Source organism: Rhea americana, unplaced genomic scaffold (assembly GCF_003343005.1).
Source record: "Rhea americana isolate MKP2758 unplaced genomic scaffold, rheAme1 scaffold_119, whole genome shotgun sequence".
In the NCBI taxonomy this organism is placed as follows: Eukaryota; Metazoa; Chordata; class Aves; order Rheiformes; family Rheidae; genus Rhea; species Rhea americana.
The window spans coordinates 134564-161885 of NW_028185250.1; the positions used below are offsets into that span (position 1 = coordinate 134564).

The following is a 27322-nucleotide window of genomic DNA, read 5'->3' on the forward strand; positions in this document are numbered from 1 at the left end:
TCTTGGGCTGCCGCGGCGCTCGAGGACCCCTCGGCGACATCTTGGTGCTGGGGGGCGGCGCGGCGTGAGGCGGTGGCTGTGGGGAGAGGGAGCCCCGAGGGGAGCCCCCCGGCCGGGCTCCTCGCTGCCGGCCCGAGCGGAGCCCGGGCAGAGCGGCGGGCGATGCTCTGCGGGCGCCCCGCGGCCTGAGGAGCAGCAGCCCCTGGACCGCCGGCGGCGACGTTACCGCCTGCGGCCCGCTGAGCCCCAGCTCTCAGCGGCCGCGTCGTTCCTTGCTGGCCGTGCGGGACGCGGCGGGCCTTGGGGGCGCCTTGGGGGCCCTCTCCTGCCGCGTGCCCTGGCAAGCGTGGCGACGAAGGGCGACACCGCGTTTGTTGCCACTGCCGGTGTGACCGCTGGCGAAGGGGCAGGTGAGGTGCAGAAATACGGCCCAGGAGCACGACCAGAAGTGGCGGTCGGCTGCTCTTAGGGAAGTGGTGCGGCGCAGTCACAGCTCAGTTGCAGGGTTGTAATGAGCAGGTGACTGTGGCAACAGCTTTTGGTGAAGGCAGCCTGGAGGCTGAACACCTCTTTTGCTACCTTCTCCGAGAGAAACCAGTGGAAGCCAGAAGTCTGTGGTGAACTGGGAGAGCTACAGAGGGGTGTCCAGTCCAGGCATTGTGACCTGGGGCAGATCTGGAGACAATATGTTACTCAGTGTTATTCTTAAGTGTGCAATGTTTTCTTCCACAGCTGGCTGGATCTTACAGTAGACTTCAGTGCTGTGCGGAGGTACATGAGCCAGCACAGGACTGAAATAGTATAGTTGCACTTACAAAGAGCTTCTGGTAGTTAATCTAACCTCTTAGGAATTTGGGTCAGCTGGAGGTGTTTTAAGAGAAGTGGGGCAGCACATCTAAGAGTTCTGGACCACGATTGGGTTTACAAGAGAAGCAGAGAAAATAGTCAACCTCTGCTGGTTTTTGCTTCCTCAGCAGGGAACAACACTGACTAGAAAACAGCCTARCAGAACAAGGAAACTGGGGAGATGGGCTTTTCTTTAGGCAGCAGGGGCATGCCCGATGCTCATAGTAAGGGAGAGAACTTGGTCATCTCCCTTGCTGAGTGCAAGGAGGCAGCTGGTAAAAGGTGGAAGGATTGGAGAAGTGGTGCAGCCTTGCTTACCTCTGCAGCACAGGGCCTCTGATCCTCTACCCAATTAGAAAGGGGCATAGCTGACCCCCTTTTCCTTCATGGAAACAGATCAGAGGGGTTCCCCCCCCCCCAAGTCCTGTACTTGGAGAGAAATGGGAAGCAGGGCCCRTGCGGTTTCAGCTCCACTGAGCTGAAAAAGGAAGCCAGTGATGTGGAAATTAGGCTAAACCACATAAGTAGGCAGCTTTCTGCACGTAACTAATCTGCTAAGGCACAAGCCTGGCTGCTGTGTATAGCAACGCTCTAGTAAATACCAATCCAGTGGGTAACTAAGGGACAAACCCAGGCTCCTCTGCTTTGTTTGTGGGCCAGGGCAGGAGAGAAGAGATGGAAAGTGAGGTGGAAATAGGATCTGGAGGKGGAACATTAAGTCTTCTCCTTGGGAATAGAGGGAGCAGGTCATCTGAGCCAAGGGCTGCACTTCATGTCCTGATATGAGACTAAGGGGGAGCAGCAGATTAGAATCTGGACTCAGATGTCAACTTTAACACTTTGACTGCAGTGTCTAATTTACCATATAGATGTGACCACGCTCTCTTAGTAATCCATTGCTGTTCTCTGGAGATATATACAGATCCCTCTTTCTTTGTCTTGCACAGGGGTGCACATGGGCTTGATACTGTACCTGCAAGTTAAATCATGAGCAGACTACAGGCCTGGTAACACRTCTGCATCAGGATATGAACAGCTTCTGTCTGCATCCAGCAGTGCAGAACTGGTACAGGTGGTGGTTTTCAAGGAGGGAGCTASCAAACTTGGAGGGCACATCAACTGGTCCAAGTGAGGGATGGGATCCTTTGTATTGCAAGGCTGCAAATGGAASAGGCTGAATGTCAGAGTGCTGGACAGGGGGATAACCAAGTAAATACCAGCCACTGATCAGCACAGGTGGAGTGCAAAAAGCCACTGATCAGCAYAGGCTGAGCACAAAATTGCACTCTGTCTCACCTCACAGCTACCTCCARGCACTAATTAACCCATGCTTTGTTAAACATGCTATTTTTAGAGAGGTGCTTGGAGACGAGCCTCTGGGACRTGTTCCACTTCAGTCGACAGCAGCAGCGCTGAAGCATTACTTATAGCATCAGGCTGCTTCTGAAGTCCTGGTGCTGGTATCTCCCTTGTCTGCTGCCTAAAGCAAGAATGCTTTGAGGAGMCAAATCCCCTGCCTTGCTTTGTGCCCAGATACATTGGGAAAAACGCACAGGAGCTAATGGTTCAAGGCCTTGGCTCACTAAACCTAATTGGGCTATGCAGAGGGGGATTCATCAGGAGTACTTTGMCAAGAGCTAGGCACTACTGCCTTATCATGTGGAGCTACCCAGCAGGTATGAGGAAGGTAGTTTATCATTTACTGCCTGGGGCACAAGAAAGAACTCTTGTTGACTCTACACTGAAGCCATAAATAGCAAACACATAAATGGAGAAAAAAGGTGGACAAACATCAGCTAGAGTGAGACTAGGTACAGGGAGAAAAGCAAATGGGAGCAGCATACTTRCTTTCAGCAACCTGAAACGTAACAGAGGTGACAAAGTATAACAAGGATGGACTCTAAAAAAGGTTGGATTCCCAGATAGTGCAGAGGAGAAAGGGAGGCCATAGCATGTTTTTATATATACACATTTTACTTTCCCCTTTTTAATCTAACAGGGTTATATATTTAGTGCAGCTAAAAAAAGGGGCTTACACAATTCTCATAGAGCTACCCTTCCTCAACAGGAAAGGAGGRGGAATTATTTTATATTTGCTCTACCATAGCAGGGGGTGTCAGTCAGTTGTCACCCTAGCCAGCCATCTCCAGCCCAGACATGGCACACAACCTGCAYGGGGTAGCATGAGGGCTTTGCTCACTGCCGTCCCCTGTGCTTTGAGTAAAAACCTGGGTCACAGTTGGATCCCTCTGATTTAGCCAAGTGGCTAAGCACAGGAGGCAAGCACAGCTTTTCTCCAGTGATACCCATAGATTCAGCAGGTATAATAGTGTGTAATAGTTTGTCCCACAGTGATTTTTGGTCTGAGCAGGAATTATTCTAGCGGCAATTTGTCATTGACTTATTATTCATTGAAGCAGATGACCAGCTTGACTAGAGCAGCTGGCACTGTCTTCCTCTCTTTCTTTGCTCCAGGCTGAATGCTGCTACAGCTGCATCCCCTCCCACCAATATAGGCCAAAGAGTGTGATTCTGATGTGCGCTCTGCCTCATGCTCAGCTCATTTGTGGGAACAYCAAGAGAGGGAAAGTCCTTGGCTTTTTCAGTCTGAATGTGAGGAAGAATTCTCAGGGCAGCTTCTCTCCCAAAGTCATCCAGAAGATGACTTTGTATAGATGGTCCAGAAGAAGAGAGAAGCTGAAAACCAGGTATCAGCTAACAGCTTTCCACTTTTGGACCAGTACAAGTTAGAGCAGTGAACCTCAGGTAAGCCTAGCCTGAGTCACCCCATTTCTCCCCTTTATAGAAGTGCTTTTACTGGGGAAGAATTTGCCAGAGGYTCTCTCTCAAGGCTCAGGAATCCCTTCAAAAAGTAAAGCCTAGCCCCTACCTGAAAAGCCAGAGCACATGACAGACTGTGTACATGGAGGCCTGGAGCAGGTGGATGCTTCTGCTGACCAGAGAAGGAAATGAGGTTAAAACYGCACATCCGGGAGATGAGAGCAAGGTGCATGAGGATGAAGCTTCTGCAACAGAAATAGCCATGGAAGACTGTACACACACATACACACTGCCTCTGTGGCAGCCTGCAGTGTTGCAGTCAGAACCGCAGTCCAAGAGAGCGACATAGGCAGAAGAGAGGTAAGAACAAAAGGTGTTGTGGAAGCACGGGGACAGAGATATGCTTCTTATGTACACAGGAAAAGGGCCAGTGAAGASAGGCTGCAGTTTGAACCAAGTGAAAGGAGAGAGGGATCAGTCATCTGGAGCGTGACAAGAAAGAGATGATACGGTTAAGTATCATGCTGTTTCAAAAAACCGAGCATGCTAAAGTTCACGTGCTTTTTGGCAACTATTGAAAAGCTGTCCAAGAGAGGCCAGATAATGTGGAATATTTGAAGTAGGACAGGATAAAAGTGCRGAGAATTCTGTTTTGAGTCTAGGAACAGACAGACGAACAAAGACCAACACCACTCTCCTTTATGCAAGTAGGCTCAAATRTAAGACATCATTCAGCACCAAAATCAATTTAATTCTTCCCTCTTCAGGACAGGAATAGAGCACATAGCCCTGGGGTTATAGGAGCAAGCAGAAAGATGGGTGAAGGGACAAACTGAGCTKGGAAGTCCCAGCTAAGTGTGCAGGTGACAAAATTGCTCTACCCCAAGCAGCCCAGACATGGGCGGGGGAAGAGCCTAATTCTTCTGAGTCACTGAAGTGCTGTCCACTTCACTGCCCAAAACTGCAACACAAAAGAGAAGTCCAGGAAAACAACATAAAATGAAGTCCTATTCCTGCTGTTCTGTCCTCTTCCTAGGAGACAGCAGGTGATACTGCCCTATATAGCTCCGAAAGTAGTGAAGGAAGCAAGTCCAAGTTTGTGAAACTACAGGGTCAATGCCACGGCTTTGGCCGTTGTGTTCAGTATAGCATTRGAAACAACTGGAATGTCTCTGGCAACTCTCTGAAAGGGCAGCATGTTGGGTCCTTCCAAYGTGTCCAGGATACCTGCAGAGAACAGAAAAAAGAGGAGGGTGGCAAGAGTTAGTTCCATACCGATTCAGATACAAATGACAAATGACATTTCTTCTTTTTCTCTCTGGTCAGTGGCTGATCATGGCAGGGCCTGTGATGTCGGAAACGTAGAGGGAGAAGACCTCTAACCCCAGGGAATGGACAGACAGCCTTTGGTTTCAGATAAAGCAGTAAATGCTTCCGTACAGAGAAGCCCCAGCTTATCTCTGGGGCAGGGAAACTGTTTGTCCTCAAAGGAAGCAGAGATCATATCACCTTGAGAGTGCCAAATCCAACCCTCTGCCATCTGATCTGAATGCAGACACGGCTGAAGGATGCTGTTCTGCCAAGGCAGCCTGGTAAAATCTCCCCACCTCATCCCAGGACAGACCCTGCTCTCTCTTAGATTCACTGGTTGCTTCCATCCCGAGATGCACGTGCAGACTTGCATAAGGAGCTGCAGCTAGGCATGCAATATGCAATTTGTATTGCTGCAATCTAAACATAGACTAGTTTTGGCAGCAAACGCATGTACTTATGCAAGTGTCTGTCAGATCTTACCAGTTACCCTCTCAAGACTGATAACTGGTCCTGGAGATTGTTTAAGAAAATTGCTTCAAGTATATTCTACCCTATCTCATCTCAATCCAAACATGGTTTGGAATCTTGGCCATGCGAACAGATCCAGGGAAGAACTATGTTTACATTTAAAAGGACTTTTAATGCCATACTGTAATCTCAAATTATTCAGATTTATCTGCATTATCATGAACAGGACTGGCTGCCTAAACTCAAAAGAGGGACTACAGAATGGCAGATTTAGAGATCTGGAAAGTTTCTGGTGATTGATTGAAGATTGTGACTTTTTTTTTTGAAGGGATAGTGACTTTTGTTAGGGTAAAACAAAAGATAAAAAAAAGGGACCTGAATATGTATAGCCCACTAAATAGCACAGACTGGAGGAGCTGGAGCTTCTGTCCATGTTGTACAACACAAGATAAAAAAGGTATTATGTCAATTTTAAGAAGAAAGAAGATTTTTCTTATGACACATTGGCTGTGGATTTTCTGATGACAGGAAAAGCAACCTGACTTCAGCAAGATTCAGGAAGGGACTGGACATCTGCATGAAAGAAACAGTCAGTGCTGTAACACTTCATTTGTGGGGAAGATTAAACCATTTGCCTCACAACTTCTGTCTTAAATCCTAGGACTCGGTGTGCACAGATTACTCAAYGTCTATCTGCTGCCCCATTTTGACAGCTTCCTCTAACACAGTTAGTGCTGGCCCCTCCTAGATAGGAAACTGGCATAGGTGGCCCTGGGCTGGATCCAAACTAGATTTTTTTTTTGAGAGAGAGAACAAAGAGCAGCTCCTCTTCCCCTAGATCTAACAGTGGCTGCCTTCCTATCTCCCTTTCTTACCTTCTACCACCTTGTGATAAGCAAAGTGCAGGTAGAGGAGGAAAAGCATATGCAGAGCAGCAAGGGTCCCACACAGGATGAGCCGCTGAGTATGTCCCACGGTGCGTGATACCAGCACAGCAACCTAGGAGAGAGGTGGAGATTAGGCACAAGGTAGCTGCTAGCTCAGTCTTTGGTGTTGCAGTTAGGAGCACACAGGCAGATGGGCCAAGTGGTAACAGCCAATGGAAACACTTTTCAGAGACTCTTTGGCAGTTTACATCACCAAATTCAAACTAATCTGACTTTGTTTCATGTAGGTGAAGCTTGTCCAGCTTTGCCACGAGTTCAGATGCTCAGGCAGGATTCTCCACTGCAGTAGGGGCTATAAGGGAACAAATCTCCTGCAGCCATTAGAATTGGTGAGGATATTTAGCCAAGTGTCACTGCCAGACACCAGCATCCAAACAACCCAGGAGCATCAGGCTGTTCTTCATAGCAGCTGAACTGGCTGCAGTATGAATTACCTGCACCAAGGAAGAGAAAGCAAATGACATTTCCCTTTATTCTCATCCCCAGAGCAGGAGGGCACCAGGCTGCCTGTCCCTTACCATTCGTAGTGTAGACAGTCCACCAACACCTAACCAGAAGATGTAGAAGAGGGAGTGGAAGTGGATATTATAGGTGACGAAGAGGGTGATGCAGTGTCCAAAGAGGCCATAGCCCTGACAAAACAAAAATGCATGTGTTATGAGTGGCAGTCCCAGATGAAGGGCCATTGGTTGTGAGCATGAGTACCCTACTCCTGCAGCATTTCAAGGAGGCAAGGCTTCACTACTTACTCATTCAATGCCTAAGGTCAGCCAGCACACCAAATGTAGAAGCTAGTGTGCTGTGGGAGGAGCTCACACCTAACTTATCCATCTAAAGGATTAACAGGGATGATACAGATCACAGCAACTTGAGAAACAGAGAAAGTCAGCCTCTGTTTCCAGAGAAATTGGAATCTCCTGTTTTTTTACCACCATGCTCTAAGATCAGGAAGTACAAAGCAGGAGATCTGCATGAAGCAAAAGCCACTTTGTGCTTATCTTCATGTCTGGGATGGGGCAGGTCAGAAGAGCAATTTGGAATTCCATATTATCCCCATGCAGTATGACTGCAGTCATCTGGGACCACTGATTTATGAAGAGACTTCCATGTCTCTGGGAAGACCTCACACACCACCCTTCTGCTGAAGCACCATGCAGTTAACCTGCATCTTAGGGCAGCCCTATTCATACATACCAACAGTGACAGCATCTGCACCATCGTGATTTGGGCATTGCAGAGATATGCCAGGAAATAGATGAAAGAGGAGACGCCCAACCAGTAACCAAAGCATGTGCCAATGGCTGTGCCCATCAGTGTGCCTTCCCTCTGCAAAGACAGTGTCAGGGTGAGGAGAGCACAAAGAGGTGACCGCAGTACCCAAATTTCACCTCAGCGAGCTCCCAGAGCCTTTGCTTGGCATTTCTGAATAGCTGCCCAGCAGCATCCAGGCAACCACATGACTTACTACTCGGCCCTCCCAGCAACAAATCATCAAGTCTTTCTGATGCTTTCTTCCTCCCACTCCTACACTAACAGGCTCTTCCTCAAGTCAGTCTGCTTTTCAGCAAGGTACTATTCAGTCAAGGAAGAGACTTCCTCTCTCTCTCTCTGTCTCTCTCTCTCTCTCTAGTGTCTTTATGGCAGTTCAGATCCCAGTGCAAACCGCAACCTATCACTGAGACTCGCCGTACAATGATGGTGTCTGAAGTCTTCATTCCATGCAAGAGGATGGCCACCAGCGTGAAAACGAGCATGAGGGGCCCATAGAGCTCGCCTGCAATTTTCTACAGAAAGAGACAGACCAGAGAAGGTTTGGTTAGTGCTCCTGAATGCCAGACTCCCCATCCCATGTCACATGAGAAATGCCTTGGATGAAGTTTATCACCTAGCCACCTGCCGATCTGAGAAGTAACAGTAAGGCCACTGCTGATATGAGCCAGGCAAAATAGGTCATGTGATCAGGAGTCAAAGTGGTGTGGAAATGTGCTAGGTGAAATATGGAGATCTAGAACCATACCATCATTACAGACAGCAGAAAGGGGTTTAGAAGCACCGCAGGAAAGAGCTTACCAACATACATTTTCAGGGAGATGCACACCTAACAAACTCAGGTCCCTACTAACATGGGCTAATTAAAATCTTCAAGCTGTCTGTGGGACATTCACTTGAGCCATGAGTCTGATTCTGCAAAAGGGAACTCACCTGTGGGAAATTAATCATCTTCACAGGAATCATGGACTCTAGCAATCTGCATCACAGGAAAGCACAGAACACCGTCAAAAGCAGGGAAAACAACAAGAAGGTTAAGGAGATGCTTCAAAAGTAAAAGACCCCATACATCAGTCACCAGTGTTTTCCTGGTGTGCTTCGCAGGCCTTGGTAGACACAGACTCCTTCTAAAGGGTCACAAAAGGTAGCTAAAGAAAACAATCTTACTGTCAACAAATTAACTTCGCCAGAAGGGAGTTAACAAAAATGTGCAGAGAACCACTAAGGGATGAGGGGATCACTGCCAGAACAACAATCCTTATTTTTTTGATCCAGCCAATTCCTTGATCTGAGGCTGGATGAAAAGATGCACATTGATGATAATAAAGCCTTTTCTTTCCTGATAGTGGGCTATCCAAGCCTCCTCACAAATCAGTCCTAGATAAAAAACATGCTTTAAATATATAAACAAACTCTATCTCAGTCCTGGCTCCTTAGGCCTTGGAAAGTTTTAGAAAGCCTCATTTTCTCTGGTCAGATAAGCTGCTCCTTGAGAGGACGCAAAACGTTGCCTTTCTGAACACCTGCTGTGTGGCAGGTCCAACAGAAGCCATGTAGTGGGGCTGGGCAGTGGAACGCTGAAGATGCCCCAAAGTGCCTGTTTCAGCTGGAGAAGCTCTGCTGGGCCACAAGAGATGCTGCTGCCAGCCCACGGAGGGAACCTCCTTAAGGATGGCGGGGGGGAGAACCCCAGCGCGTTACCCTGCACCTAGCGCAGCCCGAGCTGCGTGCCTTGGGGGCAGCCGCTGGCTGGCGAGGAGCCGCCGGGCCCCCCCTCCGTGACCCCGGGCGCTCCTGGCGCAGATGGCCAGGCCTCGGCCCTGCCCACCTGGCGCGCACTTGGACAGGCTCCACGTCGAAGTAGGGCCGGAGGATGTCGATGTTGGCGTAGAGGCTGAAGGCCTTCGAGGCTTGTCTCTTCCCCACTTGCCACATCTGCGGAGAGAAGGGAGCGTGCAGCGGCCGGGCCGGGCCGGGCGGCGGCGGGCCGGGCAGGAGCCGCGCTCACCTGGTCAGCGACCTGCCGGCCGAGCTGCCCCCGCAGCCCCTTCATGCCCAGGAACTCCCCGTCCTCCTCCTCGGCGGCCCCCGCCTCGCCCTCCGCCTCCTCCTCCTCCTCCTCCTTCATGCGCTGGTGCATCTCCCCCATGTCCTCGAAGCTGGAGCCCGACGTGTCGTCCATGTTCTCCATGTCGATCACGGCGGAGCCGCCGCCCTGCGCGGGAGGCAGAGGCGTCAGTGCCCGGCCCGGCCCGGCCCGCCGCCCGGCCCGGCCCGGCCCGGCCCCACCTGCATGTTGTCCTCGAAGCCGCCCCACTCCGCCGCGCCGCTCCTGCCGCCGCCCGGCGCTGCCGCCCCCGGCGCCGCCATCGCGGCCCGCGCCCGACGCTGGCGGCTCCGCGGCGAGCCGGGCCGGGAGGACCCGGATGTGACAGGTTTTTTCCCCCCCCCCTCCCCGCCGCTCCGGCGGACGTGGAGGCTCCGCCCGCGCTCTCGCGAGACCGCGGGCCGCCGCCATCTTGGGAGTGGCAGAGGAAAGGGGAAGGGCGCAGCGGAGGGGAGCTGAAAGACGGCGAGGGGGCTGGCGCAGCACATGGGAGCCCAGGCCATGCTGCCACGGTGCCCCGGGCCGCCTGCGGCAAGGGAGGGTGGAAGGCCCGTACGCGGGACGCCACACTTAGGCGGGGCTAAGTCCGCCCGCCTCGCCGCCGGGGGCATGGCGGCCCGTCACGTGACAGAGGGAGCCTATCCGCTCCGCCCCTCCCGGCCCGGCCCGGCCGCGCACGCGCTCTGGTAGCGCCGGCTATGGCGGCCAAGCGGAGCACTGAGGAGATGCGGGACCGCGTGGTGCTGGGCGAGTTCGGGGTCCGCAACGTGAGTTGGGGCGACGCGGGGCTGCCGGGTGCCCGCCTCGCTCYCGGCGCCGCCGCCGCCCTCACGGGCGCTCTGCCTCTCTTCCTCCTCGCAGGTCCACACGACGGACTTCCCCGGCAACTACCCCGGCTACGACGATGCCTGGGATCAGCTGCGGTTCGAGGAGGTGAGCGCGGCCCGCAGGCCGGGGGCGGCCGTTGGGGGGGGCGGTTACGGTTCCGGGCGGCGCGTGAGGGCTGTTGCGGGGGGCGGTTACGGCTCCGGGCGGCGCGTGGGGGCCGTTGGGGGGACAAGCCCGTGGGGTGATGCCCCTCGTGGCCCGTGCAGGGGTTCCGCGTGGACGTGATCCGCGAGGAGGACGACATGCTGGAGTTCGACATGGTGGGCATCGACGCGGCCATCGCCAACGCCTTCCGCCGCATCCTGCTGGCTGAGGTACCGCCGCCGGGAGGGAGGGCGAGGCCTGATGCCTCAGCGCAGGGGGGGGCCTTGGTGCAAAGAGGACACCCTCACAGCCCCTGCGGCGGCGCTGGTAGCCTGCTAGAGGGTGCCTGCTGCAGCGTTTCTGCCCCAGGGCGTGCGGGATAGGTCTCTGCACAGAGAGCTGTGAGAGCCTGGAAATGGGGCCCTAGGTGCAGAGCAGTCTGTACGATGGGGGTATGTGTGCGTCCCCTGCGTTATTTTAGTCCATGAGAACATCATCTCTATTTTAGAAGAGAAGTGAAAATTCTTTCTAGCTGTGTGTCGCAGGCCTGGAGAGGGCTAGGGCCTTAATGGTGTGAGCAATAGCAGTTGTAACTGTTAAGGATACTGAGTAACATTCTGCTGGTAGTGTGTGTGGATTGGTCTGCCCTTTACCTTTCTCACTTTTTTTTTTTCTTTAAAAAAGTAATTATGGGGATAGAGGGAGAACTTGTTTACATTTGTATTGGGTAGCCCAATTTGATAGAAATACCAGTGACAAAAGTATGCAGAACAATTATTTGTGAGAGAAGTAAAAATAAATGTTCTAGATGGATACTGTTTTCATTTGTAGTTGGACTGTCATCTTGTACTGACTTGATCTGCCCTGATCTCCTTGAGGTACCAACAATGGCTGTAGAGAAAGTGTTTGTGTACAACAACACATCCATTGTGCAGGATGAGATTCTGGCTCATCGCTTGGGCCTTATCCCTATCCGAGCTGACCCTCGACTCTTCGAGTACAGAAACCAAGGTGAGAGTCTTAGGATCTCCCTTGGATCAAATAGTAATACTGAAAATTGCCCCCAGAGTAAGAACCAGGGGGTCAGGTAAAGTGAGCAGAAATGTGATTCTGTACAGACTTATGCTATTCTCCCTTTTCCAGGAGATGAAGAAGGGACAGAAATTGATACCCTGCAGTTCCAGCTGAAAATAAAATGCAGCCGAAACCCCCAGGCAGCAAAGGAATCGTCTGACCCCAATGAACTGTACTTCAATCACAAAGGTAAGATCTTTCCCTGTCTTAAAATAGGTGCTGTTTTTGTCTTAGGAGACAGGAGTTGGTCCATTCTCTCAGTCCTGTGAGCAGAGAGCGCTGATTTGCTTATTCTGCTAAACTTTTTAGCAGCTCCAGTCCTGTAGCAGTCTGCTTTCTGAGGCAGCAGCTGGCTGATGCTTGTGGCTCCTCTTCACAGTGTACAGTAAACATATGACATGGGTGCCCTTGGGAAATCAGACAGACCTCTTCCCAGATGCTGACTTCCGACCTGTTCATGATGACATCCTTATCGCACAGTTGCGACCTGGCCAGGAAATAGATGTGCTTATGCACTGTGTCAAGGGTATAGGTGAGTCATGGGCCCTGTGGGTTAGGGGGAAAGGTTTGTGAGCGCTTGGACTAGGGCACGGATAYGTGGAGGAGGGAGGTGGAGGGCTGGCTTTCCTCTTTGACGTTCAGGCCCTAGCATCATTATGCTGCTGTTTCGCGAGGCCTGTCCTTACCCTTTCCTCTTTGTGCAGGTAAAGATCATGCCAAGTTTTCTCCTGTGGCCACAGCTAGTTATCGGCTGCTTCCTGACATTACTCTCCTGCAGCCTATTGAGGATGAGGCAGCTGAGTTGTTGCAGAAGTGCTTTTCCCCTGGAGTCATTGAGATCCAGAACATCAAGGGTACTTTATTCACTGTGCTCTAAAGTGCCTTGTTCCTTACAAGTCTTAGCAGAGACTAACTAGAGACTAGACCCGAACCTTGTAGACACAGAACCACGTTGTGATGTTGTCTTGCTGATCAGCAACTGTTTGTGCTATTCTGAGCCTGGTTTTATGGATGAGTGGCTGTCACATGCTAACGCATTTGCTGATGACCTGGGATCTCCCTGAAATGCTAAGGTATCGTGTGTCTGTCTGCAGAGCCCTGTGGCTGCTTACTGCAGCTTCCAAGTACTGCTTGGTTGTGTGTAAGATGGGGTAGTGAGCTTGGTCTTCCCTGGAGTTGAGTGTGGGTATGACTTGTTTGTACCCCTGGGCAGGATACAAGCTTTGTGTTGGGATTGGAACTGCCCATTTCTGTCATGTTAGAATGTCTTATTGGGGATGTGCTAATTCTTTTATATATATATATATGTGTGTATGTGTATATATATATATATATATATATAAAAGAATGCCACATATGTATATATATGTGGCTTCACTGCCTTAGCTGGTGGGCGAGTGCTTGTTTGGGGTGCTGTCTGGTCATGGGAAGTGCTTGTCCCTATTTGCTGCTGGTACCCATCTTGTTTTGTCTTTTTTGCTTTAGGAAAAAAAGTGGCAAGAGTAGCAAATGCACGACTGGACACATTCAGCAGGGAGGTCTTCCGTCACGAGGGTCTGAAAAACCTTGTGCGCCTGGCAAGAGTGCGAAATCATTACATCTGTAAGTGACCTGTTTTCCTCAGAGCAGAGAGCCTCTCTGTTGCGTGCGCAGCATAAGCAGAGACGTGGCCAGCATTGCTCTCTCTGGTCTCTGTCCTCCTTCCCCAGTCATTAGCATTGGTACATTCATATGGTGGTAGGTGATTACTGAGACTGTGGTTTGGTGGTGTTTTGGGATTGAAGGTGTTTTGCTGGCTAACACTGTAACCTCTCCTCTCCTGGCTGTGAAGATTTAGGTTGACAGGAGTGCAATGCAAAGGAAGGTTCAGGGGCAGAAAGGCTGCAGCCAGGTGTAGGCTGAAACTGGATAGCGGCTGTGCTGACTTGTGTCTCTGCAGTTTCAGTGGAGTCTACGGGTATCTTACCTCCAGATGTGCTGGTGAGTGAAGCCATCAAGATACTAATGGGAAAGTGTCAGCGTTTCCTGAATGAGTTGGACTCTGTGCCTATGGAGTGACCAGGCTGTTGCTGAGAAGCACATCTCTTCACTGCTGGTTTGGGCTTCCTGCACTTGCCTGCAGGGATGGCTCTTTCTCTGTAGGCAAGCGGTCTGAGATGGGTTGGTTAGATTCCCAATACCATCTCTTTTTATTTGTTTACTGTTTGTAATGAGCCTTGTTGAGCAGATGCCCTAAATAAAGCCTTTTTTTTCTTTTACAGTCACGTGCCTCTGTACTGTTAAGTTTTAAGACCCTAATATACAGAGAAGGAAGTGCCAGCAGGCCTAAAGATGAGTGATAGTGTATGCTACCCAAAATAAATCCTATCTGAAGAGGGCTGCTATGGCAGTAAAGCACATAGCAGCAGGTCAGTGAGATGTTAACACAGTCCTGCCCTAGTACTGACTTGCTGGCAGAGGCTGTCTCAAACCAGCTCTGTTAGTTAATTGATGTGGTAGATGAAAGGCTGCACTGTTACATAGTATTGAGCCTCTCTGTGTAGTGGCAAAGTGGAGCTTAAAAACATCCTCTGTAAGGGCTGTTTCCTGTTACTTGTCTCAAGGTGAGGCATTTCCTTTTTGGCGTTAGCCAGTTTTGACTACGCTGTTTTCCCTTTCAGTGTGTGAACTTGAAAGGGAGTTAAGAGTTTCCTGGGGAAACAGTGGCAGAGTAGGTGGGAGCTAAAGGTCTAGCCCCAGCAAGGGAGGCCTGGGAGAACTTGCAAGCCAGTCTCTGTGTGAGCACGCTTAATCAGCACTAGGTATTTTTTTGCTTGTGAAGATCTCTGTGGAATTCCTGTTCCTTGACAGCAGAATTTGACAACATAGTGGCTTTGAGTACTGGTCTGTTTCAATGTCTTCAGTTAAGGCTTATTTAACTGTTAGAACTGGTTGGAGCAAATCATGCTTTCTGTTTTACTGGGGTGTGTKTTTGTGTGTATATATATATACATACATATATACAGACATACTGTAAGTATGTCTACAGTGTAAGTATTAGGCTGGATGTGCTATAGGAAATGTGTGCCTTCAGGGCAAAGTCAGTGACGATCTGAAAATGGAATAGAAACGGTGTTGACCTTAGGCAGCATTCTGGCCATAGTCATCCCAGGCCTGTCCCATGCTCTTGCACTGTGTTGCAGACCCATGTTCTGCTGTCAGAGTTTCTTAAGACAGCTCTAACTAGTTGCTGGGAAACTGGCTGCTTCGCTGTCAGGGTTATTCTGGGAGGCCTAGATGTGCTTGCTAGCTCTCGCAGCTCTTGTTTCTTTCAGTTGTCTCACAGGAGCCTTTGCTGCAGAACCTACCCCTGCAGGCTCTAAGTCTTCTGCTTACAATTATAAGAGTGCTGGGAGTCAAATAGCTAGGCCGAAGTTTTGTAGTCTCTACCTTCTGCTTTAAAGCTTCTAACAGCCAAGGTGTCTCCCTAGTGCTTTCGCTTGCTTAAAACTGAGACAGTCCAGCTCTACAGTACTTGTCTAACGTGTATGAGGATTCATAGTGCCAGCATAGGCACACAAAACATYTTTCAGATTTGGTTAGTTCGTAATCAACTTCATTCATCTTTTACCACTCCTTTTCAAAAGTAATCTATAGCTGGATTTTTTTCAGTTTAAACAAGCTGAAGCAGCTTCCCAGTTGAGCTGGATTACGGCTAGGGCCTCAGAAGAAGGTTTTGTAGCAGGAACTAATAGTGAAGTTGTACAAGCTCACCTCTCGGAGGGCTTCTGCTCTAGCTGCAATGAAGGACTTTCTTGCAAGCCTCAGGACGAAACAAATACTATTCCAGGTTACTGAAATGATAAGCTGAGAGAATTAAGGCTGAATAGCTGAAGTGCAGTACCGTTGCTAGCCACTGCTCAGCAATAGCTAAGGTGGTGCTTGGAGGCTACATTAGCAGTACATGCAGCTTTCTGTTGCTAGGGGCTTGAAAATATCCTGGAATAATGGAAGAAAGCGCTGAAGACCTTTAATTATATAGACTTTGTTGTTTAGTATGTATTAATGGAGTTCAGGAAAGAATGTGCTACTGTTTAATGGTTATTAGCAGGTGTGGGAACATCTTTCATGTTAGAGGAGTTTAGAAAGCCTCCAAACAGAACAAAAACTGTGTGAAAACAGCAGGTTCTTCAAACAGGAAACAAAACTTGGGACAACTGCAGACCCATTGCTTGTGAAATAATGATGTGGCAATGAATTAAAGAAGCATCCTGGAGGCTAAGCCATCCTCTTCGCCCTACTGCAGATAAGCCTCACCACAGTGGAGAAGGAAGAGGAGAAAACTTGCTTCAGTACATCCAGAACTGTAAGAGACAGTATGTCAGTCTAGTAATTAACTTCTTGTGCTGTCCTTAACCACTATGATGGATGCTGCCAGCTCCTACTTTGTCACACTTGAGGCATCTTAAACCTTTTATTAAGGTGTCCTTACAAGCCCCTGCATCCATTGTAAGGCAGTGATACCAGAACTTGCCTTTCCTTCCCTTTGCAAGGCATGCTTGCTATGTCAAAGCGTCATTCTTTGTGAACGTGTACCCCTCAAGCTTTGAACCCAGCAACTTTGGTAGAATTAAACCAGCTGACTGATCAACTAAAGCTTTTAAATGCATCTTTTTCCTTGCCTTCTAGTTTAATTAGCTAGTCTAGGAGGGTGCATCCCTATCCTGATTATCAACATGTGACAATTCCTCTTTTACACTGATGACTAGCAAGGGTGCCTCCCCTTTAGCAGATGAGATACAGTGTGCTGGATGACCCTTAGGAAGACTTCAGCTTTTGTTGAAGCACGTAGAAGAATAAAATAAAATCGTGACACCATGCGTATGAAACTGGAATAGCTTTACTGACATTCAGAGGTGTAACGCAACCAGTTCAGAGACAGCTTCAGATTTAAATGTTCCTACAAAAAAGGTTCTAAAAACCATTTTAAAAAAACCCCTTGTGTCTAGCATGAAGTCACAGAATGTTAAAAATACCACAACACAATAAATACACCCAGCCTTTGCTAGAGCCAGGAGCCACGTTAGCTCAGAGTTTTTAAAAAATTGAGGCCAGGAGGAAAGTGGAGAGTGCTGGTGGAACAGCACAGGCAGGAGGGTGAGTAGATTTCCCCAGGCCTGCTCTTCCTTTCAGGCCCCTCCACCCTCTCCTAAGCCAAGCTTTTCTGTCCAGTCCACACACTGTCTTTGTCCCCCTCATGATTTATTACTTTCTCCGTCTCCTAGACGGCAAAACTGCCAGCTAGGTCTGGACAGACTGTCCCAGCTCCTGTACCACTGTGCTAATGTTATCATAGATTAAATGAACCATTTATCACATAATAACCAGCTTTGCAGCCTGGAGTGGTTTGCTAGATTCCCACCGCCTCCAAAACCAAGTTTCTGGCCAGGCTTCTCCCCCCCATAAACTGCATTATAAAACTCTACTACCTCCTGCCGTGCCACACAATCTTCTGACAAGTACCATACTGGGTAAAAACAGAGGCCACTGTCACCTCCACAGCAACAGGGTAGGCTGACCCCTTTTGGTTTGCAGGTACTTCAGCTATTGGTCCAGATCTTGTGTACCTGCACTGTCATGTTCTAGTCTACAAGGCATGGTTTAAAAAAAAAAAAAAAAAGAAGAATTTTGTCCTGCTCCTGAGAAAAGCTGGCACAAAGCAAAAGCCTTCTGTTTGGCTCTGGTAGAACAGGACGTATGAACGTACGTGCTGACAGTGTCTGCCTCCTTTCGGAGAGCAGCTGCACCTTAAGAAGACTGAATTCAAGGGAGAGCCTAGAGCACTCCAAGGCTTGCTGGCACGCGGCCCTCAGCCAAGGGCTCTCAGAGTCCAGGAAGGGAACAGATTCTTCAGAAGACAAGTCCACTAGGGACTATGGGCATGAAGGGAGTGTCTGATGTGTTCCCTGCAAAGCCTTGTTACTACCACCCAGAGTAAGATTAGGGCAGCCCCTTTTCAGATAGGGCACTATTCTGCCTTTTGCATTACTCCTAAATGCCAAGGGATGAAAAGATGGAATTAGAAACACCCAAGGCTAGAGAATGACCAGGTTTTACCTAACGGAGCCTGTAGGCTTAGCTTCCACTTGGCAGAGAAGCAGAAGTCTAGAGTGGTTAATACTCACAGGGGAGGGGAAGGAATCAGAAAAGCTTAACAGACTGGATCAAATACCACCCCAGGCTCCATCCCCATGTAGGGAAACAGGACAGGACCTATAAGGGGCTTTACTCAGGTGAATGCTTGTGGAGATGACAGGGAGAACCTAATGTGCTTACTATGAGGAGACACAAAGTTAAGGTAGGGGAGGAGATGGTTGCAGTGTCCCTGGCTCAGGGCTCGAAGAGTGCAGTGAGGCCCTCTCCATCCTCATTCTCTAGCACGTCTGTCTCCAGTGACGGCTTCACCTTTTTGAAGAGAGATGGGAGGTTCCGGATGTGAACCTCCTTGCGGAACTGCTCCCCAAGGGGCTTCTGCAGAGGACAGACAGGCAGGCTTTAGTCACCGCGGCCTTCACAGGCCCATTCAGAAATGACAACCTACTTGCATCTCAGAGGCAGGCTCCAGTTTTTGAGCAATCCCTAGATCCACGCCTCCTGCTTGGGTTTTCGGGAATCTCACACTTGGTCTTCCCAAAGTGCCAGGACATCTATGGTAACCACTAATGTAGACTCTTAACACCTCAGACTCCAACCTCACCAGCCTCACTAAAGCCTTGCAACTGTCCAGCAGCTTTGTTCAAACACTTGAACACCCTGTCCCCCATAAGTACTCACTGCCTCTCAGWGGAAAGTTGTTGCTGGAGGAGCTGCTCTCTCTGTGTTACCATCCCCACCCTTGCTCCAGGCTAAGACGCAATACAAATCCTGAGAATATGCTAAAGTGGCCTCCTGGTTAAAAGGGACATGCTGGGTAGAGGCAGGCAGGCTGTTTTTCCAGTCACTTCTGGTTCATTTTGCTCTAGGATATCACCTACCCCAATGCAGCCTGTGATGAGCCGCTTGAAATGATCCTTCCGGCGCTTATCTGCCACTTTCTGCAACGTTGGGTTGAGAAGTTTTGACTCAAACTGCTCCAAAGATTCCCTCTGGATGTCTGGGATCTGCTCCATCACTGCCTTCAGCTCAGCATAGCGAGGACGCTGCAGGGAGAAGGATGGTCAACACAGCTCTGCTAAAGGAGCTGTCCCACCCTCTTAAGAGGGCCATTAGCTCTTCTGCTTCCAAGACCCAAGCTGGCACAGGACTAGTTTTCTGCCACTCCTCAGTCAACCTGGYGCCCTGACAAAGAGCACAGTTTCTCACCAAGGCCTCGTAGATTTGGAAAGCCAAGTGGACAAGAGCTGCCATGCAGCCATCATGCTGCCCATGCGTCTGTAAGCCCTTCAGCACACTCGTGAAGAACCAGGACACAGCATCAGGTAGTAGGTTTCCTGGGAGCACCTGCGGAACAGGTACTGTCAGCACAGAAGCAGGATACTGATACATGACTGCCCTTCTCCAGCAATTTACTTTTCCCAAGAAGAAGGTGCTCAGGAATGAAGCATCCACACCTCTCGCTGCATTCAGAGTTTCCTCTCCCAACTGTGCCAAAACTAGCCCCCTCTTTCCCCAAAGGTACCTGTTTGAGCAGCGGCCAGCAAAGCTGCGTGGTGGTTCTTTGGCACGACAGGGTGTCCTTCCAGGAGAGGGATGTGTAGGCAGTGATTAACAGAGCAGTGCAAACATCCTGAAAAGGAGTCGCAGGTAAACCAGTCAGAAAAACTGTTTCCCACTTTGAGGATTCATGTCTGAAGGGAGCCAAGAGACAACCCAAGGAAGCTGAAGGACCTCCACAGGGGTACAGCCTGAGAAGCCTGCTTGCTGCTGCTGCTYCAGCAGGTGTTCAAAGGCACTCAGGTGTGCACAACTGCAACACTGAGGAACCAACTGCAGGCAAACCTGCTCCCTTAATCCCTCCTGGGAAGGCCCCAGAGCACCCTCAGTGCCCACCAGCTGCTCAAGTCATTGCCAAAGCTTCTGAGGCATTTGCAGGAAAGGAGGAGTACAGAGGTATCTGGGTAAAGATACTCTGTGTAGTGGGGTTGTGGTAACACTTCTGACTCCTGTGCCAATTCTGGGAGATCTTACAGAAAAAAAGAGCTGTTGTGAAGTTCTTCCTTGTGAAGACTGGAACCCAGGATGGGTGCAGGGCCATGGAACACCTTGGGGGCAGGGGCGGACTGAGTGCCCGGTGCCTCACCACACAGAAGGCCACAGAGGGGCTGAAACACTTTAGCTGCGTGTTATACTGGATCCCGACCTGCGAGTGGTTTGTGGCTTCTGCAACAACTAACAGGGCCCCTAAAAACAAGGATGTTCCTGCCAGAATAGTTCTCACCACGAGGAATGTTCAGGCAGACTAGATCTTTGTAGCAGTGTCTGGCTGCACTGCAGACAAGTGTGACAAGGGAAAAAGATGTGCAGAAAAAGAATGGTATAAGTTAGAGCATAGGCCCTTACCTCCTGCTTCATCAGACACTTGCCGAGCTCAGTGAGTTCTGCACTAGCAGGAGGAGTCACCTCTGTGGCCATCACCTCATCATCTGCAGAGCAAAGAAAAGGCAGCAGTGAGTGTGGTGTCTGCAGAACTGAGGAGCACATGGAGAACTGAGTTGGGAACCAGGGGACAGCACACACAGTCAGTACACAAGCACATCTTGCCAGAATGTCTCTTCCACCAAGCAGGAAGCACCCAGTCACTGTGAGGCAGGAAGGGCACCCAATAGCTACTCTCCAGCTAAAGATGACTCTGCACATCCTCTGTCTCCTCAGCCCTCTTCTCTTGGTACCTTAAGAAGCAGCTTGGTTTCTCACACACTACCCGTAAGCTCTCCAGCAAAACATTTGTCCCTAGGCTAGAAATGTTTTTTGTGTAGCCCCCAGATAAGAAGCATGGCAGGATCCAAGCTGAAGCCTTAGTACCAAAACTCCACCCCTCACATGCAACCTCCAGTAGCAGGCCAGGCTCTCCTTTTTAAGAAATGGGAGAAGTGTTAGCACACACCAAGAGGGAAAAGGCAAAGGTGGGCATTTACTCACCATCCCCGTCTACAGTAGCAGTAGTGTTATGCTCAGCACCTTTCTTAGAAACACAGCAAACAGCTGAAAAACAATTGCACGTTAGAGGAAGAGAAAGGGAAAGATGGTACTTCAGTACACGCAAAGATTATCCTGCATAATCTGATGGCCTGACAGCCGYTTCAAGCCTCCTCCCTCCCCAGCTCTCTCTAAACCTTTATATAGTATCTGAAGAACCTGAAAGCACAGTATAAAAGCCAAATATTGCACTAACTGGAAGTCTGAAACACCCTGCTCACAGTATCCTTCCTGGTGGAGCCTGCTGCAAGGTGGCTGCTTTGAACTACTGAGAACCAGGAATGTGCAAAATCATTTGAAGCCTAGAACCAGAGGAAAGCAGCATTTTATAGCAACAAGGCTAATCAGGAAGGCAGATGCAAGGCTGACACCCTGTAATCTCTATGTGGAGTTAATTTTCTAAGTCTCTCTGCTCAGAACCACATTGGCAAAAATATGAAGTTGGAGAAGGGGAACAAAAGGAGATCTGCTTGTAGGGAGGAACTCTTTCCTTCTGACTGGCTGGAGACATTGCAAATGCCAGCAGCAAAACTGCTCTATGCTCAGGTTGTCCACAAATCAATGTCTCGTATCTGACTCAAAGGCACAGAAAGGAAGAACCCAAATTCCAAAGGAGGCCTGGACTCCTACAGTGACAGTGCCAAAAACATGGAGCCTCAGATGCCAACAAAACAAAAGGAAGACAACGCTCGTTCTTCTGAAGGTTGTAAACTGAGCTCTTACTTGGTTTTAGGTAAGACTTTCACAGGGTTAACTGTCTCACATCTTCTAAGGATTATGTTAATCTCTACCAGCTGTAAATTTTACTGCAAACTGAAAATTGCTGTAGTCATCTCCAGGGCAAACTTCCCAAACATCCCAGTGGACCTAGCTTAGTTTCACTTACTGATGAGATCCATGACTTCCCGGGTCAGCAGCCTGACCAGCTGCTCCTCAAGCATCTCCTGAGACTCAGGATTGTCGTCTGCAGCATCATCCTCACTGAGGAGAACAGGTTTTAGTGTGAGGGGAGTCAGTATCTTAATGTATCCTTTCTGCCGAAGCACAGGAGTGAGTCACCATTAGGACAAACAGAGAAAGTGAGACTGAGGACTAGCTAAGCCCATCACTCCCTTGGTGAGGTGAGGATAACTGAGGTGCAACTGTAGCCGGGAATAGGATGAGCTGAATGAACTCCTCACYAGCACTGTCTGTTATTAGCAAGTCCCGAACTAAAATCAAGGAGCTGCAAGCGAAGTCAAAGTTCCAGCAGGATCAGTGTTTTTCAGTGCTCTGTTGGTGGGCCTGTTCCCATCCCCAGGGCAAATGGGCCTGKGAAAGACCAAAGCTCCAGCCCACTCCCCGTTTTCCCCTTCCAGTACTCATCACGGGATGAAGCTTACCAAAGCATGCTTCGCTGGTTGATCACTTGCCATTTCTGAGACAACCTCTGTTTAAGACCAAAACAAAAGGGAAAATTCAGTAACTTCCTAAGGAGCCATCGTGGATACAATGTAAAGAGGCACAAGCACTACTCACTAGGAAGCAGTGACAACTGCTGATAGAAACTCTTAAAAGTGTTTCTAATACAGCTCTCATCCTAAGCTCAACTTTGAACAGGACAGGAACTGCTAGTTAATGGTAGTGAAAAGCCAAAAAGCTGTTGTGGCTGTGCTGGCTCCAGGAAACCGAGCGAGGTGTCAGAAAAAYGAGGGGACGCAGGCAACAAGACCCTTACAGAAATTCTCATGGCTGAAGACAGGAGTTGATATCTGCAAGTCTGAATTCACAAGGGGTGCAATGGGACAGCCCAAGTTCAACACACCTCAAAAGCCCCTCTAGACAGTATCAAAACCATTAAATATCAGGGCTGTGCCCTTGCCCTGCCTGGCTTTGGAGAGATGCAGACATTTCACATGCTGCTGCCAGCTGCTACAAGGACCCCAGGCTGCTCAGGCACAGGCATCAAACCAGTTGTTTTCTTACCACATGGAGATACGTGAAGAGTGGTCCCAGCATGGGGCAGACAAGGGTTTCATAGTGTTCTGGAGGGCAGGAGAGTACCAAGGGCTTGACAAACACACCTGCACAGACCAGTTAAGGAAGAGGCCCAGTACACGTGACTGGCTGCCAGGGCTTCTCTTCTAGGAGAGGCAAGGAGCCTGCACCCTGCCTCYCACTGCTAACAGCTACTCATTGCTCACTGAACAACACTACAGGCAACATCACCTGTCAGGCTGTGGGAGGAAATGCTAAGGACTTGGTCAAGCCATGAAGTAACAGATAAACCTCTAAGCCCAGGTGGCCACGGCCCTGAATTAACAAGTATTATCTCTACATGAGTGTGAGGTGTTCAGCCTCTACCCCTGACAGTTCAGCTGAGAAAGCCAAGAGGAAGGTACTTAGTGCCTACTTCCCAGCTGTGGGCTGAATGTCCAAGCCCTAGAAAGTKGGCTGGGAACCCCAGATGGTCTCCCACGCAAGCACCCTACTACCAAATGCCTAGAATACTCAATTCCCCTAGCTCCCCAAAAGGCAATCCCCATCGCCCACGGTGCATCAGGACAGCACAAATCCTTGGTACATACCTTTGACCCCATGCGCTGCTGTTCCTGCTCATGCTCTGACATCTCTGCCATGCCACGTGTATCCCTGTTTGCCTACCTTCCCAAATATCCTTCTTTGGCTAGGCCATACTGAAAATTGTGCCAGAAAGCCATCAGGTTTTATACTTACATACTCAAAGCTTCCCTAATCTGCCTGAAACAGTGACATAAGGATACGGAGCATAGGACGCAGTCTGTAGTCAGGAATGTTGTTGAGGTTGACGAAAGCTGAGCTGAGGAGCAGGGTGGCGAGACCCTCAACGGTATAGAAATCCTGCTGCATGGAGGGGCCTGCATTTCCCAGGATGTGGAAACTACAATGCAAAAACAAGTTACTTGCAGCTGTCCTGGAYAGCAAGTACCATGCCTCTGACCTGGCAAAGGCTGCAGGTGCTATCATTCCGAGATTAGATAGCTGTCATGTTCTTATGCAAACACGACAGAGAAATTTTAGCCTAACATCTCCCTTTTGGGATACCTGCAGAAAGACAATGAATTAAACATCTAAACAGTAACACACACTTTCAAGTGCTGATGTTGTATTCCAACATGGGATTAAAAGCAAAGAAACAAACTAGGTCAGGATATGGAATGAGCATTCCAACTCTACTAGCCACCTGTGCAAGAGTTACAAGCAGATCCACACTTTTAGGTACTTCTTCCAGCCACTGCTTTCCATGTGTGTGCAGTAAGTTGCAACTGTTAAGTGTAGTTCACCATTGCTCCTAGCATTTAGAGACTATGGGATACAGTGCACTTGAAAAGTTTAAGTCTAAAACAAGGCTGCACCCAACAATGGCTTTCTGGACCAGTTATGCAACATGTGTGGGAGCTCTGGTGCTCTTACCAGTTGTCGTAAAGGGTACAAAAGAAGCCCTGCATCCTTTCTAAGACTGTTTTGTAAACAGGAGAATCGTAAAGCTCCAGCAGAGGTTGAGGAAGACCTGTGGGAAAGAATAAACCCAGCTTCATTAATAAGAGCACAGTGCACCCTTCACAACGTGCAGGGCAGGCTCTAGCCAGCCAGGCCTGTCGGCAGTGAGGGAAATGCTCAGCAAAGTCACCCGCAGCTGAAAGGGACAAGAATGCAGCAACCCTCAGGAAGAAGCTTAGAGTAATGGTGTTCCAGCTAAGGTTGCTTTAGCCCCACCTTCTTCCAAAACAAAACTTACTGGAGCCATCAGAACTCAGGCAAAAACAAAGCTGACAGTTCTACAGCTCCTCTAACAGCCCATCCCTGCAGATCTGTATTCATCTCTGTTGGGACACACATGATACTACCGAACTATACCAGTAAATCTCCAGCAGAGATCAGGGCTCTGCTGCCTTACATGCAGTGGCTCAAAGAGAGAGAGAGAGTTCACAGGTGACACAAAACAGGTAAAGCAAGCACCTCTTTATTTTACTGATRGGAAATAGAGAAAAGAAAGACAAAGCAACTTCACTAGTCTTTCACGCTCTGGCAGAATCCGAACTCAAACCTCAACTTCTAGAGTCATGGTCCATACTTTGGCCACAAGGCCGCCCACTTTTGCTTTGCTGGAAAGCCGCCCAGGTTCACAAGCTCAAGGTTCTTTTTAAGAACCTTTCAAAAACTTCATTTTAATACAGTACCTAGAAACAAACAGCAGGGCCAGAGTGCGGGACTTTGTTCATGCTCTCTAGGACAGGTCTCTGCACGAGCACTCGGGGACCCCACACATTCCTCCTGAAGAGAAGCTCCTTACCTAGGATGGCATTCTTCTCCACTTCCAGCATGTCTAAGGCCTTTGCAAATGTTTCTCCCAGCTTAGCCACCATCTCTGGCATGTAGAGATTGTTGTGAGTCCTGAAACAGAAGAGCACTTGGTTTATACTGGTGTAGGTCAATCCCTTTTTGCCCTTGACAGTGGGATCCTTTCCTTCAGCTTGTGAACAGCTCCTCTGTGGCAGACGATGAGGAAGGTGAGACCAAGCACGTGTGCATGGGATCCCCCTTCCCCACCTGCGAAAATACTGGGGAAGCTCACCCGACAGAGACGTGGAATGACTCCACCTCATGTCCTGAAGCTCCTGGCTGCCCCTTCCACTTCCTTCCAGTTCACCCCACCCATTGCAAGTGCTGGCAGAAAACTCCCAGCAATTCTCCAGTTGATGCTGGCAACAGCTTATTAGCTTGGCCAAAGGGATCAGAGAATGTACTTTAAAAACTGACAGACACAGATTTTGTAATCTCTAAAGATCTTTTGCACCTAAGGCCCCTACAGAGGGAGAGGCTTTTCCAGCTCCAAAATACACACACTGCCCCTCAGGGATGGGTCACAGTCCCCAGAATGGCAGGCGGCACTGGAGGGACTCTAGGGAGAACAGCAGTCCAATATAGGATTTACTCATGGCAGACACACATGCCTCCTGGAAAACACATACTACTGGGAAAAATTCCACATGATCAGGAGGCAGCCATGGTCAGCTCTCCATGAGGAACACCAATTCAGCCACAGGTGGCTGGTTYTTGCCATCCAGGCCAAAATGGGTCCCCTCTTAGCCAGGGTACTGACTTTCAGAGCTGGACTCGGCAGGGGGTGTCTCTCTCACCTACCTCTCTCCTTTGAGACCTCAGACCTCCACTCTGGGTGTCGCCAGCTGCACACAGCACAAATCCTGCAGCCTCCTCCAAAACTGCAATGCCATTGTACCTGCTGCTAGAGGTGATCAAGGGCAACTCAGTATCTCCCCCTAGAGCAGCGTTTCCCAAAGCGGGGGGGATGCGTGGGAATGGCTGGGGGGAGGGAGCGTGGACAGACCTCAGCACGTTTTCCAGAGTCTCAGCTTTCACTCATGTCTTAACGATATTTTTTTTTGAAGGTCTCTCTTCACAATCCCGGCACCCCGATGCAGTGACGTCTGCCTGAGTTTGCAGGGAGCCTATGTTAGCTCTGAAATGGCAACTATCCCATTTCTCTCTGCAAGTGTTAAATACTTCCCTGCTCACTGCATGTGAGGAAGGCAAGTATGTAAGTTTTGTATGAAAGAGCTACACAAATGACGTCTTAACCATTCATACTCTCATTCTGGGCTGGATCCAACACCATGCAACAGGCCTCAATGGGGCAGAAGCTGGTTTTAATTTCTCAGCAGGAGTCAGGGAGAAGCCCAGGTTCCAAAAGTTTGGAAAATGCGGTTCCACTGACTCAGAAAACTGCATTTCTGCTTGATGCTATCCTGCAACCTAGCTTCTAAAATCATTTCCTCCTTCATGTCTCCTGCCTGCTCCATGCCAAAGCTGGCTTTGCCTCATGCTTGGCAGAAAGGTAGTGGGGCAAACCCAAGGACTGCAGAATTGTGGGGCCGAAATGTCACCCTGAAATGTGACTGCTCTAACCCCAGCAGAATGAGTCATACAGTTGTGTCCTGAAGCTGTCATGATCCTTAGTTGTTTCAGAGTCCTTGAAGCATTTTCTCAAGTTTGACAGTTGGGACAGCCAATGCTTGCTCCCAGGCCAGTCACCCTTAATTTACACTGCAGGAAGGTCACGGTGGTAACAGAGAGAACAYGGCTAATCAGTTCCTCCCTCCCTGGGGATTTTTTTTTTTTCAAAAAAAAATCATCCAATATCCCCTGTCCATGATGAAGATATAGGCTCTAGGCACGGTCCAGCTGAGACTCTCAGCAGCGAGCAGCACTCCTGGGAACCCCTTACACAGGAGAACACGGAAAAACAAAATTCAAGAGACATTTATAATTTAGATAAGAAAAGGATATGGTAGGGGGAATATATTTTCAGAGACGGTCACAGCTCTGCTGA

The 27322-nt window shown here is 49.4% G+C and overlaps 3 protein-coding genes and 1 long non-coding RNA gene across 6 annotated transcripts in view; 2 read left to right on the plus strand and 2 right to left on the minus strand.

The window, feature by feature from the left end:
• Positions 1–75: 75 nt before the first annotated feature.
• On the plus strand, positions 76–5858 carry LOC146600642 (uncharacterized). Of its 3 annotated transcripts, none has more exons than XR_014897719.1 (4): positions 76–771; positions 1794–3554; positions 3653–4138; positions 4954–5858. It is a non-coding gene; the product is annotated as an uncharacterized LOC146600642 (long non-coding RNA). The 3 variants fall into 3 exon arrangements; XR_014897721.1 differs by having other exon boundaries at positions 3653–3987; XR_014897720.1 differs by having other exon boundaries at positions 76–410.
• On the minus strand, positions 4309–10062 carry YIPF3 (Yip1 domain family member 3). The gene is made up of 9 exons (XM_085320079.1): positions 9915–10062; positions 9634–9840; positions 9454–9560; positions 8559–8604; positions 8048–8140; positions 7551–7682; positions 6875–6988; positions 6285–6408; positions 4309–4854 (listed from the first exon to the last, which is right to left on the minus strand). The coding sequence occupies exons 1-9, from the start codon at positions 9993–9995 to the stop codon at positions 4733–4735; spliced, it is 1026 nt and encodes a 341-aa protein (XP_085176205.1). The 5' UTR covers positions 9996–10062; the 3' UTR covers positions 4309–4732.
• Positions 10063–10380: 318 nt separating this feature from the next.
• Positions 10381–14038, plus strand: POLR1C (RNA polymerase I and III subunit C). The gene is made up of 9 exons (XM_085320135.1): positions 10381–10499; positions 10594–10665; positions 10827–10934; positions 11583–11715; positions 11848–11967; positions 12158–12310; positions 12483–12632; positions 13264–13380; positions 13718–14038. The coding sequence occupies exons 1-9, from the start codon at positions 10431–10433 to the stop codon at positions 13834–13836; spliced, it is 1041 nt and encodes a 346-aa protein (XP_085176261.1). The 5' UTR covers positions 10381–10430; the 3' UTR covers positions 13837–14038.
• Positions 14039–16639: 2601 nt separating this feature from the next.
• Positions 16640–27322, minus strand: part of XPO5 (exportin 5) — a gene marked incomplete at its 5' end in the record, with an annotated part of 29964 nt that continues 19281 nt past the window's right edge. Inside the window, 12 exons of the mRNA XM_085320739.1 lie at positions 16640–18288; positions 18792–18956; positions 19120–19257; positions 19436–19543; positions 20317–20399; positions 20896–20958; positions 21839–21933; positions 22335–22381; positions 22918–23015; positions 23715–23851; positions 24385–24481; positions 25265–25365. Coding sequence (XP_085176865.1) covers positions 18148–18288; positions 18792–18956; positions 19120–19257; positions 19436–19543; positions 20317–20399; positions 20896–20958; positions 21839–21933; positions 22335–22381; positions 22918–23015; positions 23715–23851; positions 24385–24481; positions 25265–25365 — 1273 coding nt within the window. The remainder of the gene's footprint in view (positions 18289–18791; positions 18957–19119; positions 19258–19435; positions 19544–20316; positions 20400–20895; positions 20959–21838; positions 21934–22334; positions 22382–22917; positions 23016–23714; positions 23852–24384; positions 24482–25264; positions 25366–27322) is intronic.

Coding starts and splice junctions, on each gene's coding strand:
- POLR1C (XM_085320135.1), top strand. CDS start 10,431: ATGGCGGCCAAGCGGAGCACTGAGGAGATGCGGGACCGCGTGGTGCTG. Junction 10,666..10,826: donor ATCAGCTGCGGTTCGAGGAG/GTGAGCGCGGCC, acceptor TGGCCCGTGCAG/GGGTTCCGCGTGGACGTGAT. Junction 11,716..11,847: donor CTTCGAGTACAGAAACCAAG/GTGAGAGTCTTA, acceptor TCCCTTTTCCAG/GAGATGAAGAAGGGACAGAA.